The sequence below is a fragment of the Zootoca vivipara genome, chromosome 5, assembly GCF_963506605.1.
Source record: "Zootoca vivipara chromosome 5, rZooViv1.1, whole genome shotgun sequence".
Taxonomy (NCBI): domain Eukaryota; kingdom Metazoa; phylum Chordata; class Lepidosauria; order Squamata; family Lacertidae; genus Zootoca; species Zootoca vivipara.
The window spans coordinates 36,901,709-36,916,972 of record NC_083280.1 but is presented as its reverse complement, the minus strand read 5'-3'; the positions used below and the strand labels follow the sequence as shown (position 1 = coordinate 36,916,972).

The 15,264-nt window shown below is 42.7% G+C and overlaps 2 protein-coding genes across 2 annotated transcripts in view; one reads left to right on the top strand and one right to left on the bottom strand.

Annotated features, from left to right (window-relative positions):
- CEP63 (centrosomal protein 63) overlaps positions 1-15,264 on the bottom strand; it is a 128,304-nt gene that overhangs the window by 61,999 nt on the left and 51,041 nt on the right. The window lies entirely within an intron of this gene.
- The window catches only part of KY (kyphoscoliosis peptidase), a 30,612-nt gene continuing 20,043 nt past the window's right edge, over positions 4,696-15,264 (top strand). Inside the window, exons 1-3 of the mRNA XM_035132768.2 lie at positions 4,696-4,913; positions 12,403-12,450; positions 14,776-14,850. Coding sequence (XP_034988659.1) covers positions 4,772-4,913; positions 12,403-12,450; positions 14,776-14,850 — 265 coding nt within the window. The 5' untranslated portion in view covers positions 4,696-4,771. The remainder of the gene's footprint in view (positions 4,914-12,402; positions 12,451-14,775; positions 14,851-15,264) is intronic.

The following is a 15,264-nucleotide window of genomic DNA, read 5'->3' as shown; positions in this document are numbered from 1 at the left end:
ACTGGAATGCAAGTCCCATTAAACTTGCTGGAAATTACTATTTCCAAGTAAATATGCTAAAGATTGTGTTAAAACCTCAAACTATATGTTACATTTTGTCAGGACAATATCAGCATGCAGGCAGTGAGGCAAGGTTAGGGATGGGGCCGAAATTTATTTCAGTTAGTATTCAAAGCCATCCTACCTAGTTTGTCCTTTCTGGAACAATATGTGAACTGAAGCACAGCTAAGCTTCAAAGTTCACAATTCTCCAAATTTTACAGTGCAGTTTGCTAACCAAGTAATCTGTACAAACAGATATAGACAGGCTGGCTGGCTAGGTGTGCATAAAAATGCATATGAGAGTGAACATATTAAAAAATATGTTACATTAGGCAGACATTCACACTAAAACGCTGGTGAATTTTCAGGAGGACTTTTCAAAGAAGATTGTAGACTGCTGTGGAAATACAGAGGTATTTCCTCTGTACTCAATACTCAAGGCTAGAAAAATGAGAAATTAAAATTGACAGATTCATTCACCTGCACCTTCTGTGCACCTCTCCCAAAAATATTGAATGATGAAACAGAAAACATAGTTTTGGAGCATGACGTATCTTAGTGGAGAGGTCATTCCATGCATATGCATGTCGTTCAGCTCTCTGAAAATCTATCCACAGAATGAGAAATTAATCATCCTTCAATCCAACCACAGCCTGAAACATGGTGAAGTCAGTGAGGGAAAGACACACCCAGAGAAACTTGTGAGGGGCAGAGAGTGGGCTTGCTACAGCTAACTTAATTACGGGTGTTTGAGAAATCTGACAACAGAAATGGGAGCAGAAATTGCTGGTGTTCATTTACCGGTATTTGTCCCATATCTAGAATGGAAATCAATCCAGCAAATATACTCTGGAGTATGAGGTAGATATGATGTTTCCCATTTGTGCCTGTCTTTCACGTTGTCCACATGACATGGATGTCAACCAAGTGGCAGGCCACACTCCGCCACCCCAAATTAAGATTTTCCTGATCTGTGGTTAATGCAGTCAGGTGTGGGAAAGAGAAATCCAACATAAAATCAATGTGTGGATGTAGTGAAGTGCATCGTGTGGCCAGGATGATGATGATGTTGTGTTTTGGCTTGTTTGCATTTGAACTATTAAATTAGTACAAAACATAAACCTCAGTATTGTTACCACCCACCCACCCCAAACTCAGCCAATTAGGTCTCAGTGCTTCACCAGAGTTTGTGTTCCTTTGGAATGAGACACAGTGGAGACTGTTGTATCTTTAAGAGATTTGGTTTATTTACACATATTTGCCCCTAAGTTTAGGTGGAGAGAGTGCAGAACATTACACTCCAAGAGTATCTCTTTGTTGCTCCTTTCATAGCTTCAGCAAGCTTGGGTCCAGAACAGAAGGCAGCCATACTCCCTACTTTCTCAGTGCCCCCTTCTTCCAGCCAACGAACATGGAGTTCTCCCCCTCCTTCCTCTGTTTTAAAAAGACACATTTTTCCCGTTTTGATATCAGCCTGTTGGTCTAGCAACCTCCCCACTCCCAGCTTTCATCATCGAACAATGAAATCCTAAACCTCGCCTTTGTCTCTGCTCATCAGCCCCTCAAGAAGAAGGTCTCACACTCTTCTGCTGCCCAGCACAGGGTAACTGGGTCAATTGCCCATTTTCTTCCTTTGTACTACACAATGGTTCTTCTCTCTAAGCAATTCCAGTAATGATTCAGCCTGCATTCCATTCACATGGAAGAGGGAGCATGCTTGTTTTCTCCTGCTCTGGAGGGTAGGACTCGAGGCAATGGGTTCAAGTTACAAGAAAGGAGATTCCAACTAAACATTTGGAGAAACTTTCTGACAGTAAGAGCTGTTCAGCAGTGTAACAAACTACCACAAGAGGTGGTGGACTCTCGTTTCATGAGGTTTTTTAAGCAGAGGTTGGATGGTCATCTGTAATGGATGCTTTAGCTGATATTCCTGCATTGCAGAGGGCTGAACTCAATGATTCTTGGGTCCCTTCCAACTCTAAGATTTTATGATTTGTACACTGCTAAGTTGCCTTGCACCCAGGTGAAGACTTCAAGCATTTAGTAATTGTCTACATTTATTAACTCTAGAAATGATGAGGGATGCAGGACTTTCAGGGGAATCTTCCCACTCCCCCAATTCATAAACAACATAATTATAGAAGATTTAGCAGTTCATATAACATGCTTACTGTATTAACTATATATGTCTTGAATGTATATAAATTAATAGATAGAGTATATATTTCAACAGTTGACCAACAACACTCTTAGTTTTACTGGAATCTCATGTTTCTCTGATTTGTTCCATCTGCAAAGGAAAACAGGAAGTACCACCTTGAGGAAGTAAGTTGGTACCCTCTTGGGATACCAGTTGCCATCCCTACAAAAATAATGGTGTCAATAGATGTTAAGAGCAAGTATTCCATCAAGGGAAGCAATGTTGGGTCTAAGCAGGAAAGAAAGTAGATCCACTTCAATGAGGGGATTAGTTGAAAGGAAGTCAAATGGGAGAGTCAGGAGCGTCAAATCTCTCAGGGATGCTTGGAGATTCTTTAAAACATAATAATAGAAGCTCAGACAGAATGTATGCCACCACAAATTAGGAAAGATACCGTCGAAGTGGATGCCAGCACTGTTAACAAGCAGAATCAGGGAAGCTATAAAGGGAAAGACTTCCTTTAAAAAGTTGAGAGCAGAAAGTTGAGCAATTCGATAGCAAATGAGAGCATTGCTAAAGGAAGGCAGGGAAATTGCAGAAATGCTTAATGAATTTTTTATATTGGCCTAGGGAACAAAATATGGAGTTCTAGAGCTATTTAAATTACAAATTAGCAAGGCACCATGTCCAGTTTTTCACAAAGGCTGCCTAGTCTTCGTAAGTGCAAAGTTGTTACGGAGGTGTATCTAGCCTTAAAATCAATTTTTGAATAGCCAAGTAGAGTACTGACATCAGAAATGGAGTGTGTGGGCTTATCCACTCTTATATTTTGCCCTACTTTCCAGGCATGGTCCACACTTTACAGCTCTTTGTCCAAGTGCCTTTTTTCTTTTCTTTTCTTTTCTCCAGACCTTTTCCACGAAAACCTGCTCTTTAGAGCTCAACCCAAGCAAATTATAATCTGCTTAAAACCCGAATTGACATTTGCTCAGATTGAGCGCTAAAGAGCAGGTTTTCACAGGAAAAGCTCTGGGTCAAACAACAACAACAACAACATGAAGTGGAGGAAAGGTAAGCGTGAATAAGCCCTATATCACTATTGTACAAAACAGTCTTATCTCAATAAAGGGGGTGGCTTTTATTGGTTTCATATTTCTTTTAAGATTTTGACTCTTTCTCACAGAACCTCTTTTCTGTCAGCCATGATGGCTACAGTCTCCTGCTTTAAAGGTAGTATATCTCCAAGTATTAGTTGCTGAGGGACCATAATGGGAGATGAGCAGATTGCTAAAAATGTCTTGCCTTTGTGCCCTGCAGGGGTCTTCCAAGAAACACACAGAAATTATGCATGTGAACCATTATTGCACCTGATTCTAGCACCAACTGTCACTTGAGGACCACGGGGCGGTAGCATTTAAGCCCAGGGTGGCTTGCAATCAGTTTCATGGGTTTGCATTCATACATTGAACGAGGGCTGCAGAAGTTCAAAAACTATCTAGCTGTGTTGCACCGTCCTCCAGCCCACAGGTGTTCCCATCCAAACCCCTGCCACCCCCAAGACGATGAGCCAAACATTGCTCAGCTGCCAGCTCGGACTGTGACAGGATGGAGGTCCGGGATATATTTAGAAAGAACTCATATGCCAGCACACTCTCCCCATTACAGCAGCCGACTAAACTAGGTCGCTCATAATTGCTATACCATACTGCCAGTGCTTCTATTTGTTGGACTGGGAGCTGGTAAAAATTGTTGACATTTCCACCTTTCCATGTTCTCTGCCTGCAGTTGCACCGAAACTGAATGGCAAAGCACACAAGTTGCTGCAGAAAAAGTGAATTGCTTGAGGAACTGAATGCGTGTTTTTGACTGGCAAATGCTATTACTGCTGCTGCTGTTAATACGATATTTTAGAAACCAAGTTGGTTGCTTCTGAAAATAATTGGGATTGCTCATTTTATCTGAAACAAGTACCCCAAGATGTGATATCAAAAACTTTTATTCACCAAGAGCATCATCCCTATTGTTGTTTTATTTTTTGCTGCTTTTAAATAATTGACCCCCACCCACCCCCCTGCCTGTAGTCTCGTTTTAAGTTTCCACATTGGGTTTGGCAATCCAGCAGAAGTCCTTTTACGGGGTATGCAGGCTTCACAAAGCAAATTCTCCGAGAGCAACAGTGGTGTTAGCGGGATTTACATGTGAGCAAGGGCTTAATGCTGAAAGGGCAGCCAGAAGGGAGGGGGTTCGAAAAGAACATGTTCTGAAACTAGACCCCTATCTCTCTCTCCCCCCCCCTCTCTCTCCCTCTCTCTCCAAAATGTGTCTCCTTCCTCAGGTTTAGGAAATGGATCCCTGCTGGGATTTCCTTTCAAAGGTGACTTGTAACCTACTCATTAGGGTAGATTTCTGCCGGGTACCCACAAACAGTGCCTTTGGCAGAGTCAGCCAAAAGTCGTGCGTGTCTTTTGCGTGCATGTCTGCACGGGTGTGCAATTTGGGTGAGGGGTAGAAAATACCCAGGGCACTTGGCAGCGGTAGCAGCAGTAGCATTTGGACTTCTAAGAGGAAGGCAGGAGAGGCAATGCTCTGATGGGGACTATGGAGTTTCAGAAAGACCCCAGTGCAGTAGCTCTAGAAATGCTCTTGATAGTCCAGCCTGAGAAGAGGAAGCTGGTGCAGAGGCTGCAGGTAGACAGACAGACGGAGAGCCATGCTTCACATCAAAGCGAAGGTAAAGAAATCTGTGTTGGCTGGTTAGCTTGCAGGGATGGGAAGTGCAAAGAAACTCGGTGGCAAGGGTTTAACTCTGCAGGATGAAAGTGGGAGGAGGGGGAAATAAAGGGAGGGGGGAGCTATTTTTGCACATGCACTCCCACAAAAAAGTTTTAACAAAACATGTTTATTCCCTTTGTCTGAGCTGCTTTTGCAAACTTTCAGTTTAGCTCCCTCCTACCAACCTTCCTGTGAAAGTTACAGGTAGGTAGCCGTGTTGGTCTGAGTCGAAGCAAAATAAAAAAAATTCCTTCAGTAGCACCTTAAAGACCAACTAAGTTTATATTTTGGTATGAGCTTTCATGTGCTCATACCAAAGAGCACACGTTTGGTATCTGAAGAAGTGTGCATGCACACGAAAGCTCATACCAAAATATAAACTTAGTTGGTCTTTAAGGTGCTACTGAAGGAATTTTTTTATTTTGCTTCCTGTGAAAATTATTGTGAACCACCCTGTGATCTTTGGGTGATGGATGAGATACTACTAATAATAAATAAATAATAATAATAAAATAAATAACAAGGGGAAACACTGTTCCTGTTGCATGCAAAGCAGCCCACGGTGTCTCCATCTGAGAAGAAACCTCTGCAGCAGCACATAGGGCATGAACACAGGATTGTGCATAGTTATTGTGAAGGCAGTGTCTTCACACTGTTCCTTCTCAATGTGAGAAGTTTTACAGTGTGAGAAACCTCCAAAGTTGTCATTCAGAAAATGTTCCCAGTGTGCAGACAAGACCAGTGACGGGGGCTGCTGAAACAGACAGTGATTCTGTAATTCAATCTCCTGTCTGTTGCCATCATAAACAAAGAGAACAAATGCTTGCAGTGTGTGTCTGTGTGTGCTAGCATGCATGTGTGTAATACAGTACAAGGAACTTTAGCTTATAGCCTGATGCACCTTTTGCAGGGGACATAATTGTAATGGTGACCTAAGTACTTTCCCTTCACAGTACAGAAACCACTGAAGCGGGTGACCTCAGAAAAATACTAGCAGCAGCAATATCCTAATAATAGGATATTGCAACTGGGAAGAACGGGCATTTCAAATTGCTAGAGTATGAGGGGAATTCATTTGTTACCCAGTGCTCCCCACAATATTTATTCCCTCACTACAACACTGTGAGGTAGGTTAGGCTAAGAGTGAGACTGGTCCACTCCAAGATCACCCACTGATAATATACATCACAAATATTTAATGCTGAAATGTGCTATACAGTATAGCATTCAACACTCTAATACGGTAGATCAGTGTTACTGTCCCTTTATTACAAATGGAGAGTGAGCGAATAGTGGCTTGCTTAAGGCCACTTTGTGAGGTCATGACTGAGGTAAAAATTGGTAAAATTTGAACCACCATCTTACCCACTACTTATTTTGTCCTTTTCTCCAAGAAACTCAGAAGTGACATACAGCACTAGAATTTTGCACAGGGAAGTTGCTAGGGAAGCGAAAATGCCTACATACTGTACGCATAGGCACAATGCCTACATATACTGTAAAAATGAGTAGAATGCGCAACATTCCCAGAACATCCTAGACTGCCACAACAAAGAGCAGCCTATTGGGAAATGAAATGCTCAAGATTTTAATGGTGATGGATCAGTGTGGAAATATTAGGAGAGAACGAACAGAATTGTTGGTGCCTGCTCAATCTGCTGCCCAAGTGATGGACAATGTCAGGGCCTCTACTCTCCCTTCTTGGGGCTCTTTACATTTCAGCTGGACTTAGGCCAGGCAGCCTTTCAAACACATTGTCACACTAATAGCAGCTCTGGGGAGCTGTACGTTCCTTATACACCACCTTGACCACTGAGAACTTCACAGAGATGGGGCACTTCTCTTGATTCCCCACATCCCTGAAGTTCATTTGGCCTTCACCAAGGACCAAGCCTATCTTGTGGCAGACCCTGCCCTGTGCCCCCCCACACACACACCAATAAAGGTTCAGCAGGAATCATGCCTTCCTTTTTTGAGACGTCTTGTGAAAATTGTATTAGTTTGGTCAGGCCTTTGCAATAGGAAGTTTCTGTTTTGACTCATCAATATTTATTGATGTTTCGTTGATGTTTTTATAACGTCGTTATGGATACTTTTGTTGATTTGATTCTCATATGTTGCGCACTCTCTTGATATTTTTAATGGAAGTGTGGATTATAAATCATCAAATAAATAAGGGAGGAAGGAAATGTTAGGTTCCCTGCCCCCCCTTCTCCCTGCCATGCATCATGTCTCCATTCAAAAATAGGGGAGACCTGCCATTGTTTTTAGGTGGGGGAAGAGCAAGCTTATTTTGGGAGCTCCATGGAGCATCAACTTTACGTGCAGCTGGAATGAGTAGAGAGCTTGAGGAGAGAAGCTCAAGCAGGGTAAGCAGAGGATGCGAGGAAGATTCAGCTTCCCCCACCCTACCCAGCCACCTCTCTTGCTCATTAAATTGTATTTCTTAACTCCTGCTTTCTTTGTGAGTGGAGCAGATGTAGGAGTTGTGTTAAAGAAAAACAATGACATATTAAAGCAAATGCAAATTCTGTGCTAGATTGTCGCCATTATTTGTTGGTCTTTCAGTAATATACACATGGTATAAAGTCACAAAATAGAAATGGAATATAAAAAGAAAAGCTAAAACAACACACATACACCCTGTTCCAGAAGGCAGGAAAGTCATCGTTTTTATTCTTAGGTATAGTTAATGTTGCATTCATTTTGTGTCGTTCCTGCAGAGTATAATGTCAGAATAATGTCACTATTTTCAATGGCCAGAAGAGATTGAGATATCCAAGGACAAAGTTCAGAGCAGAAATATAAATGTAACATCCCAATTTGTGCTGATGCCTCAGGTGTTTAGTTGTTTCATAAACCTGATGTGTTGTGGCCATTATTTATAACGAAAACTGTCTGTCCACAATATCAAGCCATTCCAAATTCCCTTAGGCAGTCTGCTCACTCATCACTCCACCGTGGTGTCCTGGTCAGCTGCAGGGAGGTGGATCAGTCAAAGCACTCAGGGTTGTAAGTTTGTTTCCAAACAAGGAAGAGTAGCAGTGATATGGTCAGGAAACAAACACAGGAGGAGATTTTGGCCTTGAGAATGAGCCAACACATTTCAGAAGTTACCCTGGGGAGGTTTGGAGAGGGGTGGGAGTGTGTGTGTTTTTGTTCTAGCCAGCCCATTTGTTCATTCCTTCCTTTGGGAAAATGCTGTACATTTAATTTAAACTAACAGCTGCATACACACACACACACACACACACACACACACACACACACACAAGCATAGAAAGAGTTGGAGAAGGAATATATTGTTGCACAACTTCCCAATCTCTGAGCAGTGCAAGATTCCAGGGGTTCAGATCTCCTAGGGTTTGGCTTCCTTGGAATGAGGGGCAGCGAAGACTGCGGTGTCTGTTTGCTATATGGTTTATTTACACATATATACAGACTGAGTCTACGATGAAAGGGCTCATAGCATTAACACCCCAAAAGCCACAACCTTGACATGACTATCACTCTCAGTCTTCTAGCTGCTTCTAGCCCAGCCCTCTCTCTCCACTCTGGCCTCTGGCCTTCTCACTACCAGCCCCTACCAACCCATTTGCTCTCATGTTCCTTTCTTATACCAATGACCCATACCTAGGGCCATTGCCAAGAAGCTAGCCTGGCTATTCCAACAAAATCTCCATGAGATTTTAACCCTTGCTGGATCCAGGAATTAGAAGGGACTTGGGCATCCAGCCTAATTTTGCACGCGCACACACACCACAGTTCTAGGCAAAATCTCCAAGCGCTCCAAAGCATCAACATCTCTTTCGTCACCAGTTCTGCAAGACAGGCTGTGTCATGATCCCGTGATCACACCTTTACAGTGCCAGAGGCAGGCTTTCAATTCTTAGTAAAATCTCAGATGGTCTGAAGCTCAACATCAAAAAAACCAAGATCATGGCCACCGGTCCCATCACCTCCTGGCAAATAGAAGGGGAAGAAATGGAGGCAGTGAGAGATTTTACTTTCTTGGGCTCCTTGATCACTGCAGATGGTGACAGCAGTCACGAAATTAAAAGACGCCTGCTTCTTGGGAGAAAAGCAATGACAAACCTAGACAGCATCTTAAAAAGCAGAGACATCACCTTGCCGACAAAGGTCCGTATCGTTAAAGCTATGGTTTTCCCAGTAGTGATGTATGGAAGTGAGAGCTGGACCATAAAGAAGGCTGATCGCCGAAGAATTGATGCTTTTGAATTATGGTGCTGGAGGAGACTCTTGAGAGTCCCATGGACTGCAAGAAGATCAAACCTATCAATTCTTAAGGAAATCAGCCCTGAGTGCTCCCTGGAAGGACAGATCGTGAAGCTGAGGCTCCAATACTTTGGCCACCTCATGAGAAGAGAAGAATCCTTGGAAAAGACCCTGATGTTGGGAAAGATTGAGGGCACTAGGAGAAGGGGACGACAGAGGACGAGATGGTTGGACAGTGTTCTCGAAGTTTGACCAAACTGCGGGAGGCAGTGCAAGACAGGAGTGCCTGGCGTGCTATGGTCCATGGGGTCACGAAGAGTCGGACACGACTAAACGACTAAACAACAACAACAAAATCTCAGAGGTCAAAGGGAGAGCTGAGCAGGACTTCAATGCCTCTAGTTTATCAGGATTTGCAGGAGGACAATAAGACTGTAACTCTGTACCCAGCTACAGGAAGCCAGTGGGACTTACTTCAGAGGAGACATCTAGAAGATTGCACTGCAAAAGATGAAAAATAAGCACACGTGTGCACATTTCTTTAATTTATAAAGGGAAGCCATTCTAATTTCCTTAGCTCAGCCTTTTAAAAAAAACAACAACAACCCAGCTGAGAATTTGTCTTTGATTTCATCCAACTATTCATACCTTTGGAAGAACAGTGAGCTTTTGCAGGTATGCCTTAAGAGCAGTCCTAGTCGTAGATCATCTACGCAAAGGCTACTAGTCCTCTGTTATTGTAGCTGTCCATGATTAAATACTCTTCTAGGGGAAGGAGAATCCATTGTGCTAGCCTAGTTTGGTTAGTTTGCTAGTTGGATGAATCCAAAATGTTATGAGCAATATCTGATGTTAATCATACCCAAAGTATGACTTGGGTAACTTAACTCCATTGATGGAAACTCCCTGCCTATTAACATCAGTAGGCGCCTTTGCTGTATTCATTTCAATGCCTGCTTTAAAATGTTTTTTGTTTTCCAGGCACGGAAATGTTGACATGTTTTAATCGATTTTTAGTTCACTGCTTATTTTAATTGTTGTTTTAAAGTTTTAAATTAATTGTTTTTCTTTATTGATAATTTTAATATTTCTTGTAAGCCACTTAAAGGTTTTGTTACAATCCAACAGTACATAAATTTTGTTAAATAAATAACACAATTTACTGGTGGTTGTTTTTTTTAGGCTTCCGAGGGGATGGCAATGGAAACAACAAACTAGGAAATGAGCTTCATGGTATGTCACTTTCTCTCACCCTTTGAGTTTCCATGTGAGAAATGCAGGCCAGGGCAGTGTTTTCTAATACCTGTTAAAGGCAGCCATACCACGTTGAGAGAGGCTAGGGGTGTCTTGGAGGTTTAATCCTTAGCTCCGTATATTTTGCTGCCTGAAATATAAGGTCCAAATGCTGCCACCACTCACAGAGGCTGCTCAGATATTATAAACAACTGGAAATCTGCTGCCATTTAATGGCATTGCAAAATCTGTCCTCAATCAACCTAATAGTAGAGCTGGTCCTGATGGCCATAGCAACATGGCGGCATTTGCAGAGCTAGCAATTTCTGTGCTGGGGGAGAGAGCTCCCAAAGTCCCAAATTACAGAAACAGCCACGTACAGATATTAGCAACCTGAATTAAGAAACCCAAATATTAGGCCTTGTGCATAACTCTTTAGTATTTTCCAAACTTGGTTCTCCAGCCCTGTTTAGGGAAGCTTTTCATGTTTGGTGGATTTCTGTATTTTAATATTTTGTTGGAAGCCGCCCAGAGTGGCTGGGGGAACCTGGCCAGATGGGCGGGGTATAAATAATAAATTATTATTATTATTATTATTACTACTACTACTACTACTACTACTACTACTACTACTTTGGACTACAGCTCCCATCCTCCCTAGCTAGCAAGACCAGTAGTCAGGGATGGTGAGAATTGAAGTTGAAAAGCAGCTGGAGATCAAGTTTGGGATACATTGTGAGATAATTCCATTTTGCTAATCTCAAACCACAGTACAAGAGGCAGAGTCATTCTGCTCCTCATTCTGTGAAAGCTGCCCCAGAGCAGGGGTCCTAGCAAAGGAACTACCAAGAATCTGGGCGTGAAATTTTCAGATCAGAGGGAAATAGGCTCTTTAGCTTTACAACCGGATCTAACAAGAGTTTACAGCAGCTTCCACCAACTCATAGGTATTCACTGAAGATCTCCAGTTGTATCGCCAGAAATCTTCATGCTCCAAGCATGGAGGTGTCAACAAATCAATTTCAGGCAGTGTAGCCAGATTACTGTACTTATGAAGTCTGACACCGTGAAGCAGCCGGTGCTCCTACAGTATTTCTGAATGCTATGATGCAATTGCAGATTGAGCCATATTAAAACAAACACATGGGCCGTCATCACACACATTGCAGCGATATCTCATCATCTTTCATGGGTCTGAGCCATGCCAGCCATAAGATACATGGTACCCAGAATGGCAAACACATTTCTGAAATGCTCCAGCTTCTCTCTGGGGACTGCCAATATACTGATCTTTGAAAGAAAAGGGATGCAACTCAGTGTGTCCATTGATGTAGACTGGTCTAACTTCCATGCTTGGGGGGGGGAGGGGACTAGTATTTTAAATCAAAATTATATTAATCCATGGACCTGTTAAAATATGAGAGAGAGTATTTGTGTTCTGTGAATGCAGAGAGTGGGGGTTGAATCCATTATCCTTGCTGCCAAGTTGCATTCCTCAAAAGTCGGAGCAGAGTCTACGTATATACAACTACACAAATCATAGACTAATAGGATTATAGAGTTGGAGGGGTCACCAAGGGTCATCTAGTCCAACCCCCTGCAATGCAGGAATCTCAGCTAAAGTATCCATGACCGGTGGCAAAGGCTACCTTTCACAATTATCTTACTTGCACCATGTGCATGTGTTGGCTCTATTCGGACCATGGGTTGGACATATGGAGGTAATGTTCCATTTCAGTTGGAAAAGAAGAACAGGCAACTGGTTTGGGGAGGGAAATGGAATGGCCTGTCCTGGTGGAAGGTATGGCTGGCTGGCTGGGACTTTTAACACCCTGCTAATGATGATACTCTTCAATCTTTTGCCACTAGTCCAACTTGCTTCTACTAGCATCTTCCCTGCTTTTGCATGGACTTATCACTTTGCCCCTGTTTCATAGGTTGTTTTCTTCTCACTAATAAAGCTTTCCTTCCATCACCAGGCCATGCAGCTCAGATGCAGCAAGTCATTACTTCCTGCTCTGCCCAAGGTATGTGATGAACCAATGAACTGTCTGATAGTGCCCTTTGTCCCGTGCTGCAAGTTACTGGGAGTAAGCCCTTACCTTAGAATATCATAAAATTGTAAAGCATTTAGAGATGTTTGAACATAGCAAAAACGGCATACTATTTTGGATAATCACCATGACCTTTCCAGATGTTACAAAACTCCAGAGGTTAAAAAGAAAAAACTTAATGAAATTAATCTCTGAAAGCAGGATTAAGATGAGGCAAGGCCTATTTTTAATCATCATCACCATCATCATCATCATCCTGCATGTCTGATCAATCTAAATATGTTACTAAGGGACATTACGGAGGGAGGCAAAGTGTAGTTGCTAAAGGAGTATGTAATACAATCTCAAAAGTATTTTAAACTTATTTTTAAGTTTAAACTTATGTCTGGATTTTTCCGGAGGTTACCAGGATTTTGGCCAGCTGAGACCTTCCCCCAAGGAGGTGCACCTCCAACACTCCTCTTCAGCAACTGCACAATGCTGCCTGAGTATCTTCCCCCATCGACCCCCCTGTTCCCCTTCCTCCTGCTGCCTGGAGTGCCACTGGACCCCCAGCTTCTAGCAAAAGGCTCCCATCTCCCCATGTTTCAAGGGTGCCCTCAGGGTGCAGCTGCCGCCACCGCTCCTTCCCTCCCTTGCAGTTTAGCACATTTTTAAACATGTAAGCCATTGCTGTATATTGTTTTAAATGTCTGCTTTGCTTTTGGGAATGCAGTCCCATTATATGTTTTACAAGCTGGTCTCTGACCGTAATAATAAATTATTATTATTATTATTATTACTACTACTACTACTACTACGAGGATTTCAAAAGTGGAATTGATGTCAGAAAGGCGGCGTTTTGTCCTGGATCATGTTTTTGGCCGGTTTTTTGGGGGGGGGGAGCTCAACTTTCGGGGTGTCCTGGTTTTTACTTTGTGAAATATGACAACCCTGCCTTTGGAGGAAGAAGATTATACAGATAGTTTTCTAAGCCCCCAAAATAGAATGGCCAACGTGAAGTGATATAGCACATTCTTTGCATGCAATGTTCATAGTTTCAATTCCTGGAATCCCCGGGAGGTCCCTCAGAAAACTGTTATAGCTGTGCCCACCAAAGCAGCCATTTTATGAATGGGCTGCCTCCCATGGCAGCCATTTTGTGATGGTGTCCACTGCATTTTCTCAAAATTCCCATGCACTAGATGGACCAGTGATTTGACTTGTCATTAGGCAGCTTCCTATGGTCTTCTTAAAGGCTACCCCCATCCCACGACTTTGTGCTGCAAATCTGCTCCTTAAAAAAAGTAATATTACCAGCCCAATTGTAAGCCATACCATGTGGAGAAATAAGATTCTACTAAACTAAAAAAGAAAAGAAAAAGAACTGGAAGAAGTAAGAATGAAGGACTGACAGGGCAATTACTTGACTTCATTGTCTGCAAAGAGACCACAGAACATCTGTTAGGTGCCCCAGAGGCTTCCAGCCAAATTTCTCTGTTTGATGATGAAATATCAAACACAAAGGGGTATACAACTGTCAAAATGTGTTTTGATTGAGGAAAGTCCCTCATGGTTCCCTTCTAAGAGAGGCTGAGAAATGAGAATTGGCTTGAGGTAGTTATACATCTGAACTCTTGAATAGCTTATACTGAAAGCAAGCATAAAGGAAGCATAAAACAGAGTGTTTCCCCTTCTGCAGAGGAAGCTGTGTGGATTCAAAACACTGGAGGAAGGACTTTGAATCCACACAGCTTCCTCCAACTGCCTTGTCTGTACCAGACAGCTCCTGACAGCGAACTCTCTAGTGTACCAGTCCTCCCGCTTGCAAAGGAACAATTCCTTTCAGTTCCTGATCGTTCTGGATTGTGACTTGGATTGTCCTGGTTATGACTTGGAAAAATGGCCTTTTCTGCCATTTTGTTTTGTATGGGAATGTAACCAGTGTTGCACAAATGGACACCTGCTTGCTTAAGAGGGCTTTCTGGCTATCCTTCTCTCCACTGCAACCCCTTTGCCCCTTGAAGGCCTGGAATGTGGCATAGGGAGTGGTAGTGGGAGGAGAGGATCACCTAAAACTACTTCCCTCCCCTCCCCACCATCACTGCAGCTCCTAGCCCCACATCTCTGGAATTTTATGAGCTGGCTCCACTCACCCTCAAGCTTGTAGGTGCATTTTGGGGTTGCAGTAGGGAGGAGGAATGCAGAATTATCCTAACACTTTCATCCCCTTGGGCTCTCACTGCCTTGGATGCAAGGCATGGTGCTTACATGCTGAATTACGTTTCCCAGTACTGACCAGCTTCTTGCTTGTTTCAGGAACCCACGTGACCGTAGAGGTACATGCTAGAAATTCCACCCCACAGTTATTCAAAAAACTCTCCTTTGGGAAAGGTATGCTGCTTTAAAACAACAACAACAATATTTTGTTTCATCACAATTCTTGCACATTTATTTCTTTGTTCCCTTGTTCTCACAACAATAAAAATAGATTGATTGGTTCATCGATAAGGGCAAAAAATCTCATATCAAATTATATGCAGGAGTTCATGTTGCTATGAAAGAGGGAGCCCTCAAATCTTCTGCAGACTCGCTAGGTAGCCTTAGGAAAGACATTTTCTGTTATCCACAATTCCTCCACTGTGATATGTGGGATACTAATAGTGGCCTACCTTTGCAGATGATCTGATGGTCATGACACCAGACCCCACAAATACAGCAATCACCCTAACCGAGGAACTCAACACATTCGCAATGGTGTTGGGCTTACAAGTAAACTTTGCGAAGTCAGAGGCTTTGTGTTTCAAC